The 24,936-nt window shown below is 49.2% G+C and overlaps 1 protein-coding gene and 1 non-coding gene across 2 annotated transcripts in view; one reads left to right on the top strand and one right to left on the bottom strand.

Annotated features, from left to right (window-relative positions):
* SCD5 (stearoyl-CoA desaturase 5) overlaps positions 1–17,063 on the bottom strand; it is a 178,395-nt gene extending 161,332 nt beyond the window's left edge. The window contains exon 1 of the mRNA XM_088836421.1: positions 16,524–17,063. Within this exon, the coding sequence (XP_088692547.1) occupies positions 16,524–16,770 (247 nt within the window). The 5' untranslated portion in view covers positions 16,771–17,063. The remainder of the gene's footprint in view (positions 1–16,523) is intronic.
* A 5,471-nt stretch (positions 17,064–22,534) lies between these two features.
* LOC129562261 (U6 spliceosomal RNA) lies at positions 22,535–22,641 on the top strand. The gene has a single exon (XR_008687175.2). It is a non-coding gene; the product is annotated as a U6 spliceosomal RNA (small nuclear RNA).
* Positions 22,642–24,936: the final 2,295 nt, after the last annotated feature.

Genomic DNA, 24,936 nt, shown 5'->3' on the forward strand with positions numbered 1-24,936 from the left:
TCCTGAGGTGTTTTTTTTTTTCACCTCTTCTGAACAGCTTCCCCGCCACAGACTCAGGGATGAGCCAAGCATCTCTGCCCCCGCCCCCCCACCCCCAGAAAACAAACACACTCCATCCACAAAGCATTCCAGGACCACATGCCGGGTTCTCTATCCTCTTTAACGTCCTCTCTGCAGTGAGACAACCAGCCCTTCGGGATCAGCCCTGTGTGGGGAACCCCTGCAGCTCTTCCCATTCCCCCAAAGCTGCTTTTTATCAACCAGAAGGCATCTCGGGCCAGTGGGATTTCAGGCAAGGTGACAATCCTGCATCTTTTCTAAGACAGGACAGGTGGGGGGGGATGTGACGTTAAACTGCCAGGGACACTGCATCACTCCTCAGCCACCTGCCCCCCAGGTCAGAGCACCTCCAACCCACAGGCTTGAAGAGCCACCCAAGGCACCTGTTAAAATGCAGAGTCTGGGCGGCTCTGGGAGGAGTAACTCAGATGAGCCCCATAACAGTCCACAGACCCACCCTGGGGACCACTGCTTCGCTCATTACCTGTCCTGGCTTCTCAGGTTCTACCCCTTCCTGCTTCTGAAAACTGCCCCTCAAAGCTGTTTTCCCGCAAAGAGCTGTGGGCAATTGGTGAAAAGCTGTCCCTCGAGGTTTTCTATGTGGACAGTGTAGCCAGAATTACCCCAACTAATACACAATGCCTGTGTGCGTGTTAAGTCGATTCAGTGGTGTCCGACTCTTTGCAACCCTGTGGACTGTAGCCCAGCAGGCTCCTCTGTCTGTGGGATTCTCCAGGCAAGAATACTGTAGTGGGCTGCTCCAGGGGATCTTCCCCACCCAGGGTCAAACCTGCATCTCCTGTGTCTTTTGCATTGCAGGCAGATTGATTCTCTACCTGCTGAGCCATCAGGGAAGCCTGGATTAGATAATATCAAAGTTAAATTCCTGGTTTTGAACACTGTACAGTGGTTGTATTCTTTTTTTAAATATTTTATTTTTATTTATTTATTTTTGGCCTCCCTGCTTGTGGGATCTCAGATCCCCACCGTCGCCTCTGGCAGTGAAAATGTGGAGCCCTAACCATTGAACCACCAGGAAATTCCCTGTGGTTGTATTCTTACTGTTAGGAAATACATACTGAAGTATTTTGAGATAAAACGACAGATTGCTCTGATTTATTCTCAAATGGCTCAGAAAACAATAGCACACACACATATGCATAGCACACATATGCATAGAGACTATGATAAAGCCACTGTGATAAGATGCAAACCGTTCAGTCTGCCTAGAGTATATGCGAGTTCCCTGTACTAACAGGGAACTTAACACTGGTTCTGTGTGTATGAAATTATATATCTAAGTAAAAAGCTACAAGGAAAAACAAATCCCCAGATGAGTAGGGGGTGTGGGAGAATACAGAAACTCTGTTCTGTTTACTTTTGTGTATGTTTGGAATTTTCCATCAATAAGACAGGTATGGTTTCAGCCCAGGTGGCAGGAATCCTGGGCTGCTGGGTGTCCAGATACCATCTACCACATCACAAGCAATGACCTGTGAGCTAGGAGTACCACTTGGATGAGCGGCAAGGTCCCCAGTTCTGGGCTCCCCACTCCCGACACCTAGAGATACACCTTTACAACCTTATTTTTACAATGTCATTTTTTTCTGATAATAAAATTAGTATCAAATCTCTCTGGGGGAAACCTTACATAAAGGCAATTATAAATTAGAAAATAAAAATCACCTTTTAGATACACATTGCTTCTATCACAAAAGAAGTTTTTATTAGGACAAGTGAGTTACTTTCAACCCCAGAATTTACCTGGGCCCTAGTACCTTTCCTTACATGGTTTAGAATATAAATTTCAGCCAGAATGATCAACTGATTTTTTTTTTAGAGTTCTCACTCAATTAGACAAGGATATAAAGTAACGATTATTCGGATCATATGATAACAAGAAAATGCATATGCAGAGATGACATAAAAATATTTGAATATAGCATCAGTTCAGTTCAGTCACTCAGTTGTGTCCAACTCTCTGCGACCCCATGAATCACAGCACGCCAGGCCTCCCTGTCCATCACCTACTCCTGGAGTTCACTCAAACTCATGTCCATCGAGTCGGTGATGCCATCCAGCCGTCTCATTCTCTGTTGTCCCCGTCTCCTCCCGCCCTCAATCCTTCCCAGCATCAGTCTTTTCTAGTGAGTCAACTCATCGCATGAGGTGGCCAAAGTATTGCAGTTTCAGCTTTAGCATCAGTCCTTCCAATGAACACCCAGGATTGACCTCCTTTAGAATGGACTGATTGGATCTCCTTGCAGTCCATAGGGAACTATATTCAATATCATAATAACTTTTAATAGAAAAGAATAGAAAAAAGAATATATACATATGTATGTATGTGTCTCCAAACCACTTTGCTATACACTTGAAACTAACACAATACAGCATATCGACTGTACTTCAATTAAAATAAACAACCCACAAGGGCACCACCCAATCAAAACCAATCAGAACAAATTTAGTTTCAGATTTAAGCTTTGCAATTGTAGTTCTTGGATTGCTGGGAATTGCAGGAGTACCAGGGAAGGCACTGCTATTCAATGATTTTAACCACTGGGCACATGCTGACTGAATACCAGCTCTGTGCATGAAGGAATATTAGCACTAATAACTGTGGTTTATCCCAACCCTCGTGGGAGCTCTGCTAAGTTTAGGTTCATATTCCGTCTATACTCAGAGGTAGTGACAAATCTCCCCAGAGTTCCACATTAGAGTCAAGATGGCCTAGAGTAATTCCAGTAGAGCTCAAAGATGCTAATAACCTGTCCACTTGTCAAGAGCCAGGGAGCCAAACACAACGGGTTTGGGGGTGGGTGATGGGAGGGGGGCAGATGTGGGTATTATTCACACTTGCTAATAAATATCTTCCTTTGCCTACAGAGACTCTAGGGCAAAACCACTTGCTTTTGGGGACACTCTAGTGACTCACAGGCTGGGAATATGGACAATCTTCATCGTAACCATCTATAAAAGCTTCTTATGAACATATTTATTAGAAGAGTAAATTGACAAACTACTCCAGGGAACAGTTACATTTTAGGGATTCATTTCTAATTTCATGCATGGAACTTTTACATTAAATTGTATATATTACTTAGGGAAAATCACAGCTGTTTCTTTGAGTTCTAAAAGGAGGGTAGAGACCAACTGGACATGGAACAACAGACTGGTTCCAAATCGGGAAAGGAATACATCAAGGCTGTATATTGTCACCCTGCTTATTTAACTTATGTGCAGAGTACATCATGCAAAATGCCAGGCTGAATGAAGCACAAGCTGGAATCAAGATTTCCGGGAGAAATATCAATAACCTCAGATACGCAGATGACACCACCCTTATGGCAGAAAGTGAAGAAGAACTAAAGAGCCTCTTGATGAAAATGAAAAAGGAGAGTGAAAAAGTTGGCTCAACATTCAGAAAACTAAGATCATGGCATCTGGTCCCATCACTTCATGGCAAATAGATGGGGAAACAATGGAAACAGTGGCAGGCTTTATTTTCTTGGGTTCCAAAATCACTGCAGATGGTGACTGCAGCCATGAAATTAAAAGACACTTGCTCCTTGGAAGAAAAACTATGACCAATCTAGACAGCATATTAAAAAACAGAGACATTACTTTACCAACAAAGGTCCATCTAGTCAAAGCTATGGCTTTTCCAATAGTCATGTATGGATGTGAGAGTTGGACTAAAGAAAGCTGAGCGCCGAAAAATTGATGCTTTTGAACTGTGGTGCTGGAGAAGACTCTTGAGAGTCCCTTGGACTGCAAGGAGATCCAACCAATCCATCCTAAAGGAAATCAGTCCTGAATATTCATTGGAAGGACTGATGCTGAAACTGAAACTCCAATACTTTGGCCACCTGATACAAGAACCAACTCCTTGGAAAAGCCCCTGATGCTGGGAAAGATTGAAGGCGGGAGGAGAAGGGGACGGCAGAAGATAAGATGGTTGGATGGCATCACCGACTCGATGGACATGAGTTTGAGTAGGCTCCGGGAGTTGGTGATGGACAGGGAAGCCTGGTGTGCTGCAGTCCACGGGGTCGCAGAGTCAGACACGACTGAGTGACTGAACTGATTGAGAGACTAGCTCTCTCTTTCTTTTTAACATAGTGCCTGACTCAAGACTATAGGAAATTAATTGCTTGCTTGATAAATGCTTTATGATGATAAGGTGAAGGATGCTTTGCGAGATGGCCTTGCTCATTTAGGTCACAGGTTGCATTTACAATCATTGTCTCTTTAGGGAACCAGGGAACCAATAGAAGCAGGGACTTCCCTGGTGGTCGAGTGGTTAAGACTCCAAGCTCCCAATGCAGGGGGCCTGGGTTTGATCTCTGGTCAGGGAACTAGATCCCACATGCCACAACTAAGCCCTGGCACAGCCACATAAATATTCTTTTTAAAAATTAAAAAAGTCAAACTATGACAGTCAAATTGTGAGTGCATAATGGTATTCATACAACAGACAGGGATACAGAAATAAAACTATTTTTAACCTGAGTTCTAAACACTATTCTTCTACCTCTTCATTTCTGAGTCCACTGGTATTTGACTTTTTTCCCCCCCATTTCAAAGGCAACCTCAGGATACTTCTACAATCCCCAAAGACCTTAACGACCACATCAATGTCACCTGCGTGTATGGAAAGTAATGACCTGCTCCTAACAAGCCACCCAGCAACCACCTAAAGGCGATTAAGCGCTGACCTAACTCGGCACCCTGCACGCAGCCTTTGACTCAAAGGTTCACACAGCAGCTACACTGCCACCCGCTTGATACATTTCCCCATGTCTCATCTTTAAAATGCACTTTGCCATACTCTCCAGACAAAAGCTACTGCTTTGTTTCTCTGATCACAGAGTTAGCCCTTTTCTCCAAAGTCACGGATGCTTCATTTCTAGCTTGTTTGTGCAGATAAAAAGTACTTGCTGGGTGAGGTGACATGGGACAGAAATCTGGCTGTGATGCCATCACTGACATCTTACACCACTGTGTCACCTGAAAGATGAAGATAAGGATCCGCCAAGAAAACCACTCATTGACCTAGGGAAAGTGTCACCACGGAAAACGCTAGGGAAGAACACATTCTAAGTCACTCACTGTCCATCGTTTTCTTCTTAATCTCATTTTCCCACAAGGCATTTAACAATTCTCGGTGCCCAGAGTAACCTTCCCCAGCCCCGTTTTGCCCCATAAAAACCCCAGAAGAGTGACAGAGAATTCTGCAAGCTCCTTCCTGAAGTCCGGGTGACTCCCAGGTGGACATGTATGCAGAGGGGCATGCAGAATCCTGGGGCACTGAGAATGACTTCTCTCTCTCCAGTCCATCCTCCAAAATCACATGGAAAGTTCTCTTACAGGAGAAAAAACAAAACAAAACACTTCTAAAGTTGGGACAAAACGAAAACTTTCCTTAGAAAGAAAGGCCACACGAATCTAGAAAAATGGTACAGATGAACCTACCTGTGGGGCAGGAATAGACAGAGAAAACAGACATGTGGATGTAGTGGGGGGAGGAGAAAGTGAAAGCCACTCAGTCGTGTCCGACTCTTTACGACCCCATGGACTATGCTGTCCATGGAATTCTCCAGGCCAGAATACTGCAGTGGGTAGCCTTTCCCTTCTCCAGGGCATCTTCCCAAACCAGGGATCGAATCCAGGTCTCCCACATTGCAGGCAGATTTTTTACCACTGAGCCACCAGGGAAGCCCGGGGGAAGGGGAGGGTGGGATGAATCGGAAGATTGGGACTGACATATACACACAGCTCTGTGTACCACAGTTAGTGGGAACCTGCTGAACAGGGAGTTCAGCTCTGTGCTCTGCGCTGACCTTGAGGGGTGGGATAGGAGAGGTGGGGGTGGGAAGGAGGTCCAAGAGGGAGGGGATACATGCACACACGTAGCTGATTCACTTCCTTGTACAACAGAAATGAACAACAACATTGTAAGGCAATTGTATCCCAATTTTAAAGAAAGGCCACACAGACATCAAACTCATTCATTCAACTCTTCCTTCATCCACCCTCCCAGCACCATGTATATGAAGCAGAGGCCATGTGTTGGGGCCTGGGGAGGCAGATATGCCAGGAAAGAGCTCAGAGCCTCATGGAAAAGGTGGATGTTGACAACTCACCATGATGACAGCAGGAGTGGGGACAAGCCAAATGGGTAGGGAGTAGAGGGGAAAAGCATGTAAAACATGAATCCAGGGCCTTCCCATGGAATGGAGGCGACACCAGTGAGGGAAGGTCAGGGGAGGGAGTGAAGGCAGGCCCTGGAGCAGAGGTGTTGGCTGTCCCAGAAGCCAGGCCCTTTTTCTCCCTTCCCCCAGAGCCTGAGTTTTCTCCCTTCCCCCAAAGCCTGGGTTTTGTTTGGTTCTTAAACCCCACCTCATGTGCCATGTGGCTCAGAGGTCAACCCTGATTAGCTTGACTCTCTTGCCAATGGTGGCTTAACAAGGGACTTGGGACCCAGTCCTGCTGATGATCCTGAGGAGACAACAGCTGTGAGACAACCAGGAGAGTTTCTCTGGTGAAACTTCAGGAAGGGGGAGTCTCTCTTTTCTTCTGTAGGACATCGTTGTAACTGCTGGAAATCTGGCAGCCATTCTGCAACCACGTGGAAAACTAAATTCCACAGGACCCCCATGGCAGAAATGAAATCTGCTCTTTGATGTCATTTCTGAGTCACTCCACAAGTGCCCTACCTTAGGATTACTTTTCTGTGAAATTAGAAATTTTCCTTGTCTTTTACGGCATACTGAGTTTTGTGCTACTTGCAGCCAAAAGCATCCTTTGTGGAAGGTGGCCCTTTCCCCAGGCCTCCTCACCTCTATCAGTTCATCTGTTAAAGAGACAAGCTGAGTTCCCAAGGGCCATGCACTGAGCCTCCCTGTTATTTTTCCCCAGATCTACTCATGAAAATAAAAATAATTTTCTAGCCCATGAATTAAACATCACGGCTGCCGGCTGAAAGATTTTAGCAACAGCCTTTTGCTGGCAAGAGAAGCAGGATCCCGACATGTTCTAAAATAAGCTACAAGGAGGCAGGAGGGGAGGAGGGGACACCAAGGGGAAGAGGCCATTAGAAGGACGACGAAAGAGTTGACAAATCCCACTTGTCCAGTTTCTCTGACCCATCAGCCTATGGCCCAACTTGAGTGTTTTCTCTAAGTTCAACCCAGACGGGTCACCCGGAGGCCTTATCAAAAGGCAGATATTGATTCAATAGGTTGGGGATGGGGTCTGAGAGTCATTCTAACACACTCCCAGGTGATGCTGCTGCTGCTGGTTGGTGGGCCACAGCCTGCTGGGACTTGCAGAGCCCTTCAGCCTTTAACCAGCTTTCCAGCTGGCGCCAGTGATAAAGAGCCTGTCTGCTAATGCAGGTGACAAAAGAGACGCGGGTTGGATCCCTGGGTCAGGAAGATCCCCTGGAGGAGGGCACTGCAACTTGCTCCAGTATTTTTGCCTGGAGAATTCCATGGACAGAGGAGCCTGGTGGGCTACAGTCCATAGGGATGCAAAGAATGGAATATGACCGAAAGGACTTAGCATGTAAGCATCAGCCTTTAACAGTAGGCTGCAGAAATGGGGAGCAGGACGTAGGAAGGAGGATAGTGAGAACTAGCTGTTTAAACTCAGGTTCCAGGGAGGAAGGGAGGTCAGATGAACCCCCCACACACCTGTACCTTTGAGAAAAAGAGGAGAGAGCATACAAGCACGAGAGGAGAAGCATGCCCTGGGTGTGGTGTGCCAGCGCTGTTATACCCTTGGGGGCACATTAGTAATCTAGTCCTGGGACAATACCCCCGAGTCTGTGAGATCAAAGGCCCAGCTGAGACATTACTCCTAGCTCTCCCCGAACTCTGGCTAGCCTGAGGGGAAGGCACCCAGCCCCACTGCACACTCGCTCTAAGGCGTCTGCCCCCGGGTCTTTCCTGGAAACCTTCGGGCTCACTCATCCCACCAGCATGTGTCTGGTCTAGAAATTATATGCTCGGAACCACTGGCGTGTGTGGTGGGTGAGCAGAGGGGAGAGGCAAGTAGGGGATGAAGGGCAGCCGCTCCGCAAGCCCGATCTCCTCCCAGAGCCGCTGGTCCGACTGACTGCCTGCCCTGGATCTGGGCCCCGATCACCTTCAAGCCCGCTGAACCTTCAGGTCCTGGACTGGCCCTGCTCTGGCTCTTCTCTCTCCCCTGTGCACCTCTGTCCTGTGGCTGCAATGCCATCGCACCCGACCCCTCAGCCGGGGCCTCCAGCCAGGCTCAGTTTAGCTACCTCCTCCTCTCAGCTGTTGTTTAGTTGCTAAGTCGTGCCCAACTCTTTGCAACTCCAGGGACTGTAGCCCGCCAGGCTCCTCTGTCCATGGGATTGCCCAGGCAAGTATACCGCAGTGGGTTGCCAGTTCTTTCTCCAGGGATCGCCCCTGCATCTCCTGCATTGGCAGGTGGGTTCTTTACCACTGAGCCCCCTCTGAAGTCCCCCTCCTCTAGGGCACCTCCCTGACTCCCCCAGGCTTGTGCTCTGCAGCTCAGGCTGCCTTGGCAGGTCTCACCTCTCTGTCTCCCCAACTGGCCTTAAGTGCCATGAAGTCAGGGAGGGATGGCGCAGGTGGCTGGCAAGTCATGGGTGATAATAAGCATAACTGAATATGGAGAAGGGAATTAAATGCACCAGTTGTGCCTCAGAAACACCCAAATACCTTAAAATAATAATAATAAAATAGTCAGGGCCTCCCTCCTAGAGATTCCAATTCATTAAGTCCAGGTGGGGTCCAAGGCTTCTGAATACTGTAAAGGACATCCAAGTGATTCTGATGTTTTAACAACAGTTGAAATGGAAAAACAATGAATGAATTCGTGGGTGAATGAGTTCAGTTCAGTTCAGTTCAGTCACTCAGTCGTGTCCGACTCTCCGCGACCCCATGAATCACAGCACACCAGGCCTCCCTGTCCATCACCAACTCCCGGAGTTCACTCAAACTCAGGTCCACAGAGTCGGTGATGCCATCCAGCCATCTCATTCTCTGTCGGTCCCCTTCTCCTCCCGCCCCCAACCTTTCCTAGCATCGGAGTCTTTTCCAGTGAGTCAACTCATCGCATGAGGTGGCCAAAGTATTGCAGTTTCAGCTTTAGCATCAGTCCTTTCAATGAACACCCAGGACTGATCTCCTTTACAATGGACTGGTTGGATCTCCTTGCAGTATAAGGGACTCTCAAGAGTCTTCTCCAACACCACAGTTCAAAAGCATCAATTCTTCGACGATCAGCTTTCTTCACAGTCCAACTCTCACATCCATACATGACCACGGGAAAAACCATTGCCTTGACTAGACGGACCTTGGTTGGCAAAGTAATGTCTCTGCTTTTTAATATACTATCAAGGTTGGTCATAACTTTCCTTCCAAGGAGCAAGCGTCTTTTAATTTCATGGCTGCAATCAGCATCTGCAGTGATTTTGGAGCCCCCAAAAATAAAGTCTGACACTGTTTCCACTGTTTTTTCATCTATTTCCCATGAAGTGATGGGACCAGATGCCATGATCTTTGTTTTCTGAATGTTGAGCTTCAAGCCAACCTTTTCACTCTCCTCTTTCACTTTCATCAAGAGGCTTTTTAGTTCCTCTTCACTTTCTGCCATAAGGGTGGTGTCATCTGCATATCTGAGGTTATTGATATTTCTCCCAGCAATCTTGATTCCAGCTTGTGCTTCTTCCAGCCCAGCATTCCTCATGATGTACTCTGCATATAAGTTAAATAAGCAAGGTGACAATATACAGCCTTGACGTACTCCTTTTCCTATTTGGAACCAGTCTGTTGTTCCATGTCCAGTTCTGACTATTGCTTCCTGACCTGCATACAGGTTTCTCAAGAGGCAGGTCAGGTGGTCTGGGATTCCCATCTCTTTCAGAATGTTCCACAGTTTATTGTGATCCACACAGTCAAAGGCTTTGGCATAGTCAATGAAGCAGAAATAGATGTTTTTCTGGAACTCTCTTGCTTTCTCTATGATCCAGCGGATGTTGGCAATTTGATCTCTGGTGCCTCTGCCTTTTCTAAAACCTGCTTGAACATCTGGAAGTTCACGGTTCACGTATTGTTGAAGCCTGGCTTGGAGAATTTTGAGCATGACTTTACTAGCGTGTGAGATGAGTGCAATTGTGCGGTAGTTTGAGCATTCTTTGGCATTGCCTTCCTTTGGAATTGGAATGAAGACTGACCTTTTCCAGTCCTGTGGCCACTGCTGAGTTTTCCAAATTTGCTGGCATACTGAGTACAGCACATGACTGCATATGCAACTGTGAGGATCTCTCCCATGGCTTGCTCACACGCAGAGTGAACAAACCACGGGCATTTACAAGGGAGGAGAACGGGTCCCTGCTGTGGTGGCAACCAACCCACTGCCAGGGGAAACAAAATCAAACCAACTGCTTTATCCGTGACCAGGGCTTTCTGACAATCAGGGTTTGGGGGGGCGGGTGGTGGTGTGGCGGCTGGAACAAGTCCTAGCCGCCAAGGAGGAGCCGAAGGAAGGGAAGGAGTGAAGGGAAGTAGCAAGGTCAAGTTCTTTACTGTCTTGTTTCATTTCACTCCAGCTGCAAACTGATGCTGGCTGAGCTGTCATTCTCACTGGGCAACTGGGGACGCTGGAGAGGGCGATTGATCTGCCCAAGACTGTACCTGTGGGACTTGGCTTTGAACCCAGACACTCAGACTCCAATGCCCATACTCTCAATCCCAGGATGGTGCCACTTCCACAGAAACAGGACCCGTCACAACAGAGGGATGGGGAGACTGCACACCAGAGAAGATGGAACATCAAAATAGACACTCACCAAGAATAATGCCAGCCAATGATGATGGTGCCTGTTATAAAAGATTCCTAGTGGCTCAGATGGTAAATAATCCGCCTGTAATGAAGCAGCCCGGGGTTCAACCCCTGAGTTGGGAAGATCCCTGGGAGAAGGGAATGGCTACCCACTCCAGTATTCTTGCCTGGAGAATTTCATGGACAGAGGAGCCTGGTGGGCAACACTCCATGGGGTCACAAAGAGTCAGACATGACTGAGTGACTAATTATTATAATTTTCTACAATACATAAGTCAGGACAAGATGAGAACTAAATGTTATACAGGAAAGGTTGTGATGTTTTCTTCGGATTTAAACATTGTGCATTATATTGGAGCCACAAGAACTCCAGATCCCAGACAGACAGACACTGAAGCCCTGTGAGTTCCCTGATGCCGCCCCCGCGGTGGGGGTTAGGAGCAGAAGAGAGAACTCTTTACCCTGCGGCTCCACTTTGACACTTGCCCTGATGCTTAAAGGAACTTCCAGCTCAGTATTATCATCCCTATTTCATAGACCAGGAACCCAAGGCTCACACACTGGAAAGAGACTTGCCTGAAGCTGAACTAAGAGGCAAGGCTGGGATCTCAGCCCTGGTTCCTACTCTGTAGAAGGACTTCACATTTTAGGATCACAGTGCAGTTGGCAGTGACCTTGACCAGTTTTAGAAGAAAAAAAGAACCGAGTTAATAACGTTAATCTCAACCTATATTTATACTTGTTGAGACTATGAAGCCAGTAAAAGCACGCTCCATTCTCTCGGGTTTCTCTGTACTCCACCCAGCCTGGGGCGCGGCCCTTAGTGCTTGCCCGGTTATTAAAAATGGAAGAGTTGCAACAATGGGCTGGGAATTACAGGCTTTAAAGGGAAGTCTCATTGATGTTTTTCAGTTTTTTTAGTAGTTTGAACATTAAAGTTTTGTTTTTTTAAAAGATGACTCAAGAAGAAAAATGTGGGAAAAATTCAACACTGAGAACCTAAGACATTTAGAGAAATGATTAAGCCCTGTTTTTACAGCGATTGTAACTGGCTCCGCTCAAAAAGCCCCAAAGAAAACACTAGAGACCAGGTGAGTTGTCCAGCTGAACAAAAAGATACTTATTTACAAAATACTGACATTTTAGAGGAAAACGGGAGGAAGAGAGGATGAAAGAGAAGGGAATGGGGGAGGGAGGAAGAACAGGGCTATTTGTGTTCATTTCTCTTTGGAGACTTTGAGAAAGAACCCTTGTTTCCCAAACCAAAGCAATCTTTTCCATGCAAGAGGCAACGAAGCCACGTTGTATGCCAGCTTTGTAGAACTGATTGTGTTGCAAGAGGGCCTTTTTTCCTTCTACTAAAGAAATAAAAGCCAGTATCAGGACCAGGAATAATAAGGGCAGCTAACAATTACTGGACATCAGCCAAGGGCCAGGCACTGTGCCAAGTAATTCACACCTATTATCGAATTTAGTTCTCACAACCTCATGAGCAAGAAGTATGGACCTATCCATTTTACAGGTGAGGAAGTTGAGGTCTGGAGATGTTCATTCGTCCCATCAGGCTATGCAGTTGGTGAACAAGTAGGAGAGCAGGGATTCACATTGAGAGCTGTTTCTCTTTGGAGCTGCGCTCACCCTAGAAAACCCGGAGGTGAAACAGAAGTCCATGGCTACGCATTCTTGGAGCTCCTCAACAATATTAGGGATTTGACAGAAAAAAAAGAAGCGCAACTCAACAAAGACATTAGGACCATTGAAGGTGTGGATCCAGGCTACCCAATGTCTGACAGAAAATAGCTCATCCTCGGGCAGCTCACAGGACTGGATAGAATTTGACCGGTGGACCAGTAGGCTCCAAACCCCTGCCTCTCCTGACCCAAGCTCCTGCCAGACTACCTTATCCACCTCTGCCGCGTCTCAGCTTCCTCCCATAGGCTGGGTTCTAGCAACCAAAACAGCACCAGAGAATCCTGTATCTACTTCAGCAATGGACATATTAGGCCTGGGGCAAGATGGAAGGCTAAGAGCTGAAGAACTGATGCTTTCAAACTGTGATCCTGGTGAAGACTCTGGAGAGTCCCGTGGACTGCAAGGAGGTCGAACCAGCCAATCCTAAAGGAAATCAATCCCGAATATTCATTGGAAGAACTGATGCTGAAGCTCAAGTTCCAATACTTTGGCCACCTGATGTGAAGAGCCAACTCATTGGAAAAGACCCTGATGCTGGGAAAGATTGATGGCAGGAAGAAAAGGGGGCAGCAGAGGATGAGATGGTTGGATGGCATCACCGACTCAATGGACATGAACTTGAGCAAAGTCTGGGAGATGGTGGAGGACAGAAGAGCCTGGAGTGCTGCAGTCCATGGGGTCACAAAGAACTGGACACGACTTAGCAACTGAACACCAACAATAACTGCAAGAGGCAAAGGAGCAGGGCAGATGACTTGTTTCACATGCCTGATCCTCTCATGGAGGTGGTCATGATGTCACCAAGGCATAGTTAGGGGACTCGAATGACGTTTCAAGGGAAACCAGAAAAGTTCCTCATGTTTCTGGAAACCAATGGCCAGAATGCCTAGACATAGGGCAAAGCTTGCTGGGAAAAACACTAGGACTCTGGCCTTGAATCATGACTGCTGCTCCTCACTCCCTTATTCTACTCATCTTGGGAGTCAGGGCATAAATTAACTGCCCCTTTGGTCAAAAATCCTCAAAGCAGGCCCATTTGTGAGCTCAAACCTTCAGGTGAAGATTTTTCCTCCAGCTGGAGTTCACATTCTGCCCTTGAAACTCATAAACTCATCCCTTAGGACCTGTGGGCACCAAGAGCATTCCATTCTGACAGCCTGCCCACTCAGAAAACTGCGATGAGAAGAGTAAACAACTTGCTCTGGCCCCAAGGAGAATCATAAAAAGGCGGGGGATGAGGCAGTGGAGGAGGTTTGGACTGAACAACTTGATGAGATCTTTCATGGATGACATTTTACCGCCAAGCAAATGACTCTCCACACACTGCACACCTAACACATCCTCTCCTGGGTACGCTGCATGGATGCCTCCTGTTTCCAGGGCAACCATACCTGGGGTGGAGGGTGGCAAGCAATGGATGGGCTGGCTAAGCCTTATTGCCTTGACAACCCAGGTCCCTGAAGTGGATGAACAACCCACTGGTGCATGAGCTCAGCCCTAACACTAGACAGAGACAGTGGGAGTGAGGATGGAAAAGGCATCCAGTGGAGAGAAATCTGTAGCTCAAGGCACCGGGGTTTTCAACAAAAATAATCCTGATCAACAGTCCTCCAGGAGACCTTAGCCATCAGCACACTGATCTTGGCTGTCTCTCTCCCTCACTTCTTCTCTCCCAAGATATCCATCAGATAACATTCACTTATTTGGAATGTTTCTAAGTCACAAGTCTGGATCTTGAAGCTGTAACATCCACCACTGTCTGCTCTTTATTTGCGGGGGCGGGGGGAGGGAGCAGGGGTGGGAAGGGCAATGAAGCCTAGGTGGGGAGAGAATCAAGGTTCAGGGAATGGAACTGATGAAAAGTAGCTAAAGCAGAAGACTCTGCAGGGAGGCAAAAGGATGGGCCTGGCAGCATCACCCATAAAGTGGAGCCCAGACTCCTGCAGTGTGTTGACTTCTCCAGGGAGCCAGAGGAGTCTGGGGCCAGGTTGCTATCTTCCAGCCAAGGTCTTTCAGAACGAAGATTCTGTCTCCACCACCATGAGTGGCTGGCAAAGGGCAGAGGTGACATGGCGAACCTGGAGAGGAGGCCTTGTCCTTGTGGCTCCTGGGGGGAGGCCAAAACCAGGGGGTGGGTGGCTGTAACGGGTGGAGCCTGTGGGCCTGTGGAGTTCCGGGCATGTAAGACAATATTTTAAGTGCTCACTTCTCTCTGAGCTCTCTCTGACACTGCAGCTATTAAGACAAGCCCTAATCCCCTGGTGCCAGGAGGGCTCTGAAGTCCAAAGGCACAGTCCTGCCCCTGGGTGGGGGGTGGGGGAGAGGAGGGGTGCAGAGGGAGCCGCTCTAGGGGATACCGGGCAATAAGAGCTTTGGTTGGCTGGTGGAGGAAGTGTGTCCAGGAAGCAATGGCTGAGCATCTTACGATCTAATCATCTAGAGGTAAAGGAAGAAGGCCGATAGGAGAAGGAAACCAATACATAACAAAAAAGATGGAGAAAAGGACCCTGAATTGAGGAAGTGTACTGACGTTGGGAGAGGTTACTCAAAGCTTTCAGGGGACTTTCAAAGGCTTCCCAGATTTCCAAAGACCCCTGCCCCTCCCAACATTCCTCAACTCTGCTCAGCCATACACCCTCCCCAAGAGGCACCCATCTTCTGGAAGGGTCTGCTTCCAAGAGCAGAGACTGCAGAGTTTCAAGGGAAAGCTTAAAACCCAGCGGCCCCATTCTGAACCCAGGCACTTGGAGCTGGCACTATGCCAAGTCGGAAGCTTTGCCCAAAGGGGTCTTCATATTTTCTTCCTTCCTCTTCCCCTCTGGAAGTAAAAGGAGGTTGTGTTTCTCCTGCTCCCCTGTTCCTTGCCGATCCTGGACAGGAGATCTGAAAGGGCTTTTTGGATTACTTCGCCAGATTCTCAACCCAGGATAGCAAAGCCCCCGGTGCCTTTTAGTCCCGGCTAAGATGGCCACTACAGTGACTGAGGCCAAAACCAGTTAGTAGGGAAGGGGGTTTGGAAGTGGTTCTGAGTCAGCCACTGAAGTCACGCGGGGCAGTCTCTGAAGCCCCCCGGCCCCCAGTTGGAGGGGGAGTGGGCTCCGGGGTTCCCTCCCATGCTGGCAGGGGTGGGAGTGCTAGGAAAGTGGGTGGCGCGAGGGAGCGCTACAGGTGCGGCGACCGACTGGCACCTGGTCAGAAGGGGACAGGCCTGGAAGGGGCTACACGGCCACCTCGGAGCTCTGTGCTGGGCCAGAGCTCGCCGAGAAACTTCTGGGACCGGAAAACTGCAACTGGGCACGAGATCCCGGAGAGGGCAGGGACAGGGGCCTTACAGGCGCAGGAAGGGAACCGGCTTCTTCCATCTCCTGCGCGAACATCAACGCTGAACCGGTGCCGGTGGTCTCTCCACCCCCCGCTACAACTCCCTTTCTAGTCCTTCACTCAGCCTCAAGGTCCGTGGCCCACGGAGGAGACTGAGACGCTGAAAGGCGGCAGATAGGAGCGTCCCTGGGACGCGTAGGGGCTACACAGTTACCGCGTTGGTCTCCCCGCCCTGGAGCCCGGGCTTGGCGTCCCCCTTCGCGCGCCTCTGCGCACGGCGCTGGCGCCGCAGGACCCCGAGTCCCTCTCGCTCTCCATCCAGGGGTCGCCAAGGGCGCCTACTCAAGGAGACAGCGGAGGGGGCAGAAGTTGAAAATACCTGGACAGAAATACCTTCCCGTCCCAAAGGCCGGTCAACTACAGGCCTGGGGGCGGGGGAAGGGGGGAGGAGCGGGGGGAGCAGGAGAGAAGGCGACCCGAGAGCCGCGGGGGCTCCGCGCGGCCCGCAGCCAGCGGCCACCCGCGATCTCGCGCGCCCCGGCGCCGCCGGCCTCGCCGCGCCTCGGTGCCCGAGGGCGCAGCGGGGCGCGGGCGGGACTACTCACCCCAGAGCAGAGTGAGCGGCTGGGCTTTGGGGATGAGCACCAGGGAGTACACGGCCGCCAAGTGGAGCAGGCTCATCAGGAACACGTTCCTCCAGACGATGTCCTGCCGGTGCCCGCGCGCGCCGGGCCTCTCCGGGCCGCCGCCGCCGCCGCCGCCCTCCGAGCCCTCGACCCCGACCCCCGCACGGATCTCCTCCTTGGCGCTGCGGAAGGGGACCTTCTCCGCGTCCACGGCCGGGCCTGGCATGGCTGGGGAGACCTGGGCGCCCGCGGCAGTGGCAGCGAGCCGGCGATCTCCGGGGCGCCGAGCTCTCCGGTGGGGGCGGCGGCTTCTGCCTTTTTTTGAGGGGATTGGGTGGGGGGTGTATCTCCGGCACCTCCAGTCCCCGCCTTCCCGGCCCTTCTCTGCTTCCTTCTCGCTTCTTCAGGCGTTCAGCGTGGCCTAAGGATGCCAATCTTGGCGCCCGGCATCTGTTGCTGGCGCATCACCCGCTCGGCTGCCGGAGGAGAACTCGGCGGCGGCGAGGAAGCCGGGGCGAGCGCGCGGGGAGGGAGGGGGCGCCGGGGGAGGGGAGGGGGTGTGGAAAGAGCCGGGAGCGCGGCGGGGGAGGGACTGCTCGGAGGGAGCGGGGAAGAAAGACCTGCATAGCTACAGCCAATCAGGGTCGCCCTTGCGGCTCTTAAAGAGAAAGGCGCCCCCGTGGCCTCGGCTGCCCGGGCTCTCCGGGGCCGGACGGGGCAGTCCGCAGGGCAGCGGGCAGCCTCCGCCGGGGGCGGGGCGCGGGGGAGTGGGGCGCGGGGGCCGTGGCTGCAAGGTCAGGGAGTCCGCAGAGCCTCCAAACCACTTGTGCTGCTGCTGCGGTGGTTTCTCTAGTTCCCCGAAATACCTTTCCCTATTGAAAAAGATTTCTTTTCTGCCCCCCTCTTTGAAGCTACAGGCTGAAGAATTTGTCATCCTATTCCCAAATCGCAGCATAAGTTAAGGCTAGATCTGGGATGACGATCAGAAGTTCCTGTGTCTCCCGGCTCCTATGGCTCTGGGGCCTGTGTGGAGGGGATGGAGGCAGCCGCTCGCTCGGTTCTTATTTGAACAACTGCAGTCAGGCACACAGTAGGTGCTCAGATAGCGCCTGTCAGATGATAAATGATCAAGGGGCATTTTAGTATTCAGTCGGGCCCGGCCCACTTGCGCTGCCCCTCAGCCTCGCAGCTGTTCGTGGCAAATTCTCCTCTAGCCAGTCGGTTCCTGGACTGTCTTAGCCTTGAAGTCAGCCCCCGTTGAGAATGGGGCTTTAGGGGAAAACAAAAAAATCACCCAGAACGTTCCAAGGCAAATGAACCTAAGAAAAAAATCTTGTCTGCTCATTCCCCCTAAGGCAGGTAATTTAGAGCTCCCCAGAGAGTACCCTGATGGCACAGGAGCGCAGTTAGAAGGGGCAGCTGGCTGTGCGGGGAACAGCCGTCGCTGCACCTGCAGTGAGCAGAAGGAGACAGACCCAGGTATGGAAGCCAGGGGCCCCGAATGCTAATTCTTATTCACTGTGACCCAGCTCAGTGCCCTAGGAACGAATTTCCTTGTTGTTCACTTGCTCAGTCATGTCCCACTCTTTTTTCGACCCCATGGACACCAGGCTCATCTGTCCTCCATTATCTCCTGGAGTTTACTCAAATTCATGTCCATTGAGTCAGTGATGCTATCTAATCATCTAATCTTGGTCTTCTTTCCAGCTTGCAAATTCTATAAATGTGAGTTTGAAAGGAGACTGTTAGTTGACAAAGCTGACTCCGGGATCAACCGTTGTTAGTAATTCTTTCCAGCACTCTGTAGTACATGCTGTGCACTCAGTCGTGTCCGACTCTTAGCCACAGGACGGACTGCAACCCACCAGGCTCCTCTGTCCATGGGACTTCCCAGGCAAGAATACTGGAGTGGGTGGCCATTCCCTTCTCTAGGGGATCTTCCCGACCCAGGGATCAAACCTGTGTCTCTTAGCAGGCAGAATCTTGACCATTAGCGCCACCTGGGAAGCCCTCTCGAATTGTCTGAGACAGAAAAAAAACTACCAAGAATTGATTACTTGAAAGGGCCACATACGAGCGGCTTGTTGTTAGCAGACCTGCTGCTCCTGCTGCTAAGTCACTTCAGTCGTGTCCAACTCTGTGTGACCCCATAGACGGAAGCCCACCAGGCTCCCCCGTCCCTGGGATTCTCCAGGCAAGAACACTGGAGTGGGTTGCCATTTCCTTCTCCAATGTGTGAAAGTGGAAAGTGAAAAGTGAAAGTGAAGTCGCTCAGTCGTGTCCGACCTTAGCGACTGCAGCCTACCAGTCTCCTCCATCCATGGGATTTTCTAGGCAATAGTACTGGAGTGGCTTGCCATTGCCTTCTCCGAGCAGACCTGAGTCGGTCCAATCAGCCAGAAGAAAATAATGTATAATTTAAAACTGACCCAAGATATGTGACTTGTGGAATGGGGGCCACTGAGTCAGTGTTAGGGTGTTGCTTCAGACAAAGCTGAAATTATAGAATGAAAGGATACTTGCCGAGCCACCAGATAAATGTCAGCGCTGTCGTTAGACCAGTGAGACAGCAGAACACGAAACGTCTGTGTGCATGCTAAGCTGCTTCAGTCGTGTCTGATTCTTGCCGACCCACCAGGCTCTTCTGTGCATGGGATCCTCCAGGCAAGAATACACCCGTGAGACAAAAGAACATGAAACTTGAGGGTGTCAGTTTTATCAACCTGCTCAACCTTGGTTTCATACTGAAGCACTTCTTCTCATGCTCCCTCTGCTCCCCACAGCCCCCAGACCCACATACTCTCTGTGGCTCTCTATTCAGCCTGTCCTTTATCTCAGGGTAGACTAGTTGCTCTGTCAAAAGCCTCTCTCTGGGTTATCGTAATGACTCACCCCACCATCACTCTAACCATTCAGTCATTGGTTGGGCATGTATTAGGTACCTGCTAGGTGCTAGAACTGGTAGATGCTGGGGATACGAGGATGGATAAGATGTGGTCCCTGCCCTAAAGGAGCGCTCCGCCTAGGAGAGGAGACAGATTAAAGAAATGTCACCTCTTGGCTATGAACTGGGAAGGGCAGCAAGGTCCAGTCCATTATCTGGAAAAAAAACATTATTGTCAGGCATCACATGTAGTGGGTTGGCCAAAAAGTTCGTTTGGGTTTTTGTAAGACTTTATGGAAAAACCTGAATGAACTTTTTGCCCAATCCAATACCTACAAGAGTCTGGGTGGGGGGCAGGGGGTGGCCACATCATTCTTCATGTGGCCTCAGAGACCCTTATCTGTTAGTTAAACTACTCTAGCTTGACTCTGTCTTAAGTTAACATCTTCCTGTTGTCCTGCCCACAGGTCAGACTGGGTAGTGCCAACCACTTCAGCTGGTTGAACTCAGGATGGGGAGGGGGAGGGGGGATGTTTTTATGTTTTGAAAGTGGGAGGAAGTGCTCTCCAGACCCTTCAGATAATACTTACAAAAGAGGGGTGACAGAAAACAGCCCCTCCAGGTCTAGCCTCAGAGTGAAACCTCTGCAGAAACAAGGTATCCCATTGCTAATAATGAACATCCCCTGTAGTATGTTATGCCATCAGGACTACTGTCTCTTTTTCTCCATCTTGCCAAAGACCCTAGTATATTTTCCTAGCTTCTGGTCAAGACCCTAGAAGTGGATGAGTGATCATCTCACTCATGGAACAGTAACCTTTTCATCCTGTCAAGCAAATCATTACCAAAAATGTGATAAGAGCCCTAAGAGTGGTGTGCAGGATAAAGTTGGGGTGTGACGAAGGCGTAGTTAATTCACAGTAGAGAAGAGGAGGTTTGTGGTAGCTGGGAAAGGTTTTCTTTTTTTGGAACGTGATTAAAAAAAAAAAAATCACTGTGGTAAAGTACACAGAACATAAGATTTACCATGTTAACCGTTTTTAAGTGTTCACTTCAGTAGTGTTAAATGTATTCACAATGGTGTGTAACTAATCTGTAGAACTTTTTCACTTAGCAAAACGGAAACCCTATACACATCAAACAACTCTCTGTTTCTCTTGTCTCCCTACTCCCTGGCAGCCACTATTGTGTTTTCTGTTTCTTTGAGTTTGACTCCTCTAGATATCTCATAATACAGTATTTGCCTTGTTGTGACTGGTTCAGATCACTTAGCGTAGTGTCTTCAAGTTTCATCTATGTTATAGCATGTGTCAGAATTTCCTCCCTTTTAAAAAAAAGCCAAATAATATTCCATTTTGTGAGAAATGGCAACCCACTCCAGTATTCTTGCCTGGAAAAATTCCATACAGTCCACATAGTCACGAAAGAGTCAGACATGCCTTAGCAACTGAGTGTGAGCATACTTATAGCACAGCACATCTTAATTCAGAGTGGCCTCACGTGGCTACTGGTTACATACTAGAGAGCACAGTTTTGAAGGATGACTAGTTTACTAGACAGAGACATAGGGCATTCCCGGAAGAGAAAGCAGTGTGAGCAAAAGCTTTTGCCTTTGTCACTTAGAGAGGTATCTGGAATATCCAAAGCGAAAGTAGGGGAAGAGTGGGAGATGGAGATGAAAAGGCATGCAGTGGGCAGCCCCTGGAGGGTGTCTTTCGTGCCCTGCAGAGCAAGCAACATGGTAGGTGAGGGGAGTTGCTGATCGGCTTTATGCAGTGTAATAATATGATCAAGCTTGCATTTCATCAGGACTGCTCTAGAGGAGCTGTGGAGAATGACTGGACAGCAAGGAGAGGGAACTAAGACTGGAGGCAAGAAGATCTATTAGGACACCGTGTTAAGAATCTGGTCAGTTGATGAGAAGGATCTGAAGTAAGACACAGGGACAGATTCTGGAAAAGAAGTGTTAGAGAGGAGACGATAAAGCCAGAGAAACACAAAGAGAAGCACCAACAGGATTTGATGCTTGACTGAACATGAAGGAGGAGAAATAGAAAGGACAGGATTCTTTTGGGGGGTCTCTGGATTGGGTATTCAGGTAAAAAACAATGCCACTTACTGAGTACTAAATCATACTATGTTTATTACCATTTTAGTGAAATGGGGATAATGATACCTCTCTTACAATATTTTCATGGTGACTGAACTGTATCTGGCATGTCGTAAGGAATCCATAAATATTAGTCATCATCAGCATTATTATCTTATCAATCATTTGGGGGATGGGACTGAAGAAATAGGAGCAAGCTCAATAAGGAAAAAAAAGTCTTGTTTTGGACATGCAAGTGAAACTGTCCAGTCGGTTGTTAAATATACATATAGACCTGGAATCCAGCAAAGGTTTAGGCTGGAGAAAATAAATATATGTATATATTTGGCCGTCTCAGGTCTCAGTTGCAGCATGTGAACTCTTAATGACAGATCAGTCACTCAGTCGTGTCTGACTCTCTGCGATCCCATGGACCGCAGCACGCCAGGCCTCCCTGTCCATCACCAGCCCCCGGAGTTCACTCAAACTCATGCCCATTGAGTCGGTGATGCCATCCAGCCATCTCATCCTCTGTCGTCCCCTTCTCCTCCTGCCTTCGATCTTTCCCAGCACTGGGGTCTTTTCAAATGAGTATGTGGGATCTATTTCTCAGACCAGGGATCACACCCAAGGGCCCCTGCATTGGGAGCGTGGAGTCTTAACCATTGGACCACCAGGGAAGTCCCTGGAGAGAATAACTTAGTTGCAGTTCAGTTTAGTAAAATCCTGGTGGTAGAAGTAGTCGCCCAGGGAAGGTAAGAATGAGAAATAGACATCCAGTGAACGGCTATCCATGAGACTGGCCAAGAAAGGGAAGCCAGTGTGGACCGAGGACAGAAGGGAGATGGGGAAGTAGAAGCAGAGTGTGGGACGCAGCCTTGAACACTGCAGAAAGGCTGGGGAGGATAGGAATGAAGAGTCCACTGCAAAGAGGTCATCACTGACCTTTGTCAAGGCCTTTTCAGTGAGAGATGGGAACAGTCCTTACACAGAGGCGCGTTTAAGAATAAGGAGGAGATGCTCGCTTCGGCAGCCCATGTACTAAAATTGGAATGACACAGAGAAGATTAGCATGGCCCCTTCATAAGCTTGATGTGCAAATTCGTGAAGCATTTCATATTTTAAAAAAATAATAATAAGGAGGAGACAGCATGGTATACCTGTATAAGTTAACTTTTAAGAAGCTTGGCAATGAAGAAGAGAACAGAGAGATGAAGTTTAGTGTGGTCTATGGATTTGAATGGGAGGGATTTTATTATATTCAAATTTGGGGAGAAAGAAAGATAATGAAAGGTCAAAGTTCAAAAGCATGAGAAAGAGGATGCTTGATGGAGCTATTTTCCTAGGGCTGGGGGAAGGTTAGACAGGATGGGATCAGGTGATCAGCTGGTTGGCCTACCTTTGAACAGAGGGACAATTTTTTCTTGGAGCCTGGAAGGAAATGGGGCTTCCTAGGTGGTGCAGTGATAAAGATTTTGCCTGCAATGCAGGAAGACTGGATTCGACCCCTGGGTCAGGAAGATCCCCTGGGGAAGGAAATGGCGACCCACTCCAGTATGCTTGCCTGGAGAATCCCATGGACAGAGGAGCCTGGAGGACTACAGTCTATGGGGTCGCCCAGAGTGGGACACGAGTGAAGCGACTTAGCACGCATGCACGGGAGGCAATGAGGATGAAAGGAGGCTGCACTTGCTGAAGGAGCCGCTGCAGTGAGGCGGGGCGCCCTCATGGCTGGCTGGCTCCACAGGGAAGGTCAGCTCACCTGCCAGGTAAGCAGAGTGGGAATTTGGGGGAAAGTTGGAGAAAAGTGATGAATGATCCCAAGATCTGTTGAGCAGAATGAGAAAGGAAGCTGACCTAGGACCTTGCAAAGGTTACTGAGTCAAATTAAGGGCCCACCATAGAATGAATGCCATGAGCTTGTCACGGCATCAGTCTGCAGTCACAGTGATGGAGCCTCACTGACAAGACCTCCAGATTGAAGTGGGGTGGGGGCTCAGGAAGGGGACAGGAGACCCAGGTACCCGAGTGGCTAGTGAGTCAGAAGTTTGTAAGGAGTCCAGGCTGCAGGGAGGGGAAGGAAATGTGATCAGACGGAGGCTAAGAACTCACAGGAAGCAGAGGAAGCAAAGGCAATGAGGTTTTAAAGAAGTTGAAAGGTGGATTTCTATTTGTTAGGAAGTGAGACTAGGGGATTCCTCGGCAGTCCAGTGGTTAAGACTTCACACTTCCAATGCAGGGGGAGTGGGTTCGATCCTTGGTCGAGGAACTAAGATCCCCCATGTTGCACAGTATGGGCAAAAACAAGAAAAAGAAATGAGAATAAAGGAAGCAGTGGCCATTGTGCACCAGGATTTGGAACTTCAGACCTACAGAGGTAGAAGAGTTCCCATTGATAAACTCCAAGGTGAGGCACAGGATTCTAGAGGAGGGGCAGTGCCTGGAGCTGAGGAGGCCGATGGATCAAGACAGCACCTCCACAGGGGACTGAAGTCCCACAGGGTGGCATCCAGGTTTAGCTGGCGAAGATGGTGAGTCAGGTGCCCAAGGGTCAGGGGGACGCATCCGAAACCAGGACAGGAAACAGCTCTCAAGTGTCATCGAGTGGTTACAAGATTATATATTTTGTTGTCGTTGTTCAGTCGCTAAGTCATGTCTTACTCTTTGCAAGCCCATGGACTGCAGCATGCCAGGCCTCCCTGTCCTTCACCAACTCCCGAAGCTTGCTCAAACTTATGTCCATTGAGTTGGTGATGCCATCCCACCATCTCATCCTCTGTCGTCCCCTCCTCTTCCTGCTTTCAATCTTTCCCAGCATCAGGGTCTTTTCCAATGAATCGACTCTTTGCATCAGGTGGTCAAAGTATTGGAGCTTCCCCATCAGTCCCTCCAATGAATATTCAGGGTTGATCTCCTTTAGGATGGACTGGTTGGATCTCCTTGCAGTCCAAGGGACTCTCAAGAGTCTTCTCCAGCACCACAATTCAAAAGCACCAATTCTTAGGCTCTCAGCCTTCTTATGGTCCAACTCTCACGTCCATACATGACTACTGGAAAAACAACTCTGAGAGGTACTGGAAGAAAACTGTCATAGCCAGGGGCCGAGGCTCTGGCCAGTAGTATGTGCCTTGAAGTAGAAGTTGCTTCAGGGACAGAGAGAGAAAGAAGACAGAAGATGAAAGTGTTGGATGGCAACACTGCCTATAGAAACTGAGAATGAGACTTGCTGGTGAGGCGTGTGGTCTGGCGTGGTCAGGAAGGCTTCTCAGAGAGGGTCTGAAAGATAAGGCCCTGAAAGATAGAATGACCTGGTAGCGACTCCCAGTTGGAAAACTGTGCAAGGATCGGCTCAGAGACTGGAGTGAACCTGGCAAGGGATTGACTTTCTATCTAAGGTTATATTCCTCTAAAGGGTAAAT

Source organism: Moschus berezovskii, chromosome 5, assembly GCF_049115385.1.
Source record: "Moschus berezovskii isolate FMDL1 chromosome 5, NW_MosBer_1.0, whole genome shotgun sequence".
Taxonomy (NCBI): domain Eukaryota; kingdom Metazoa; phylum Chordata; class Mammalia; order Artiodactyla; family Moschidae; genus Moschus; species Moschus berezovskii.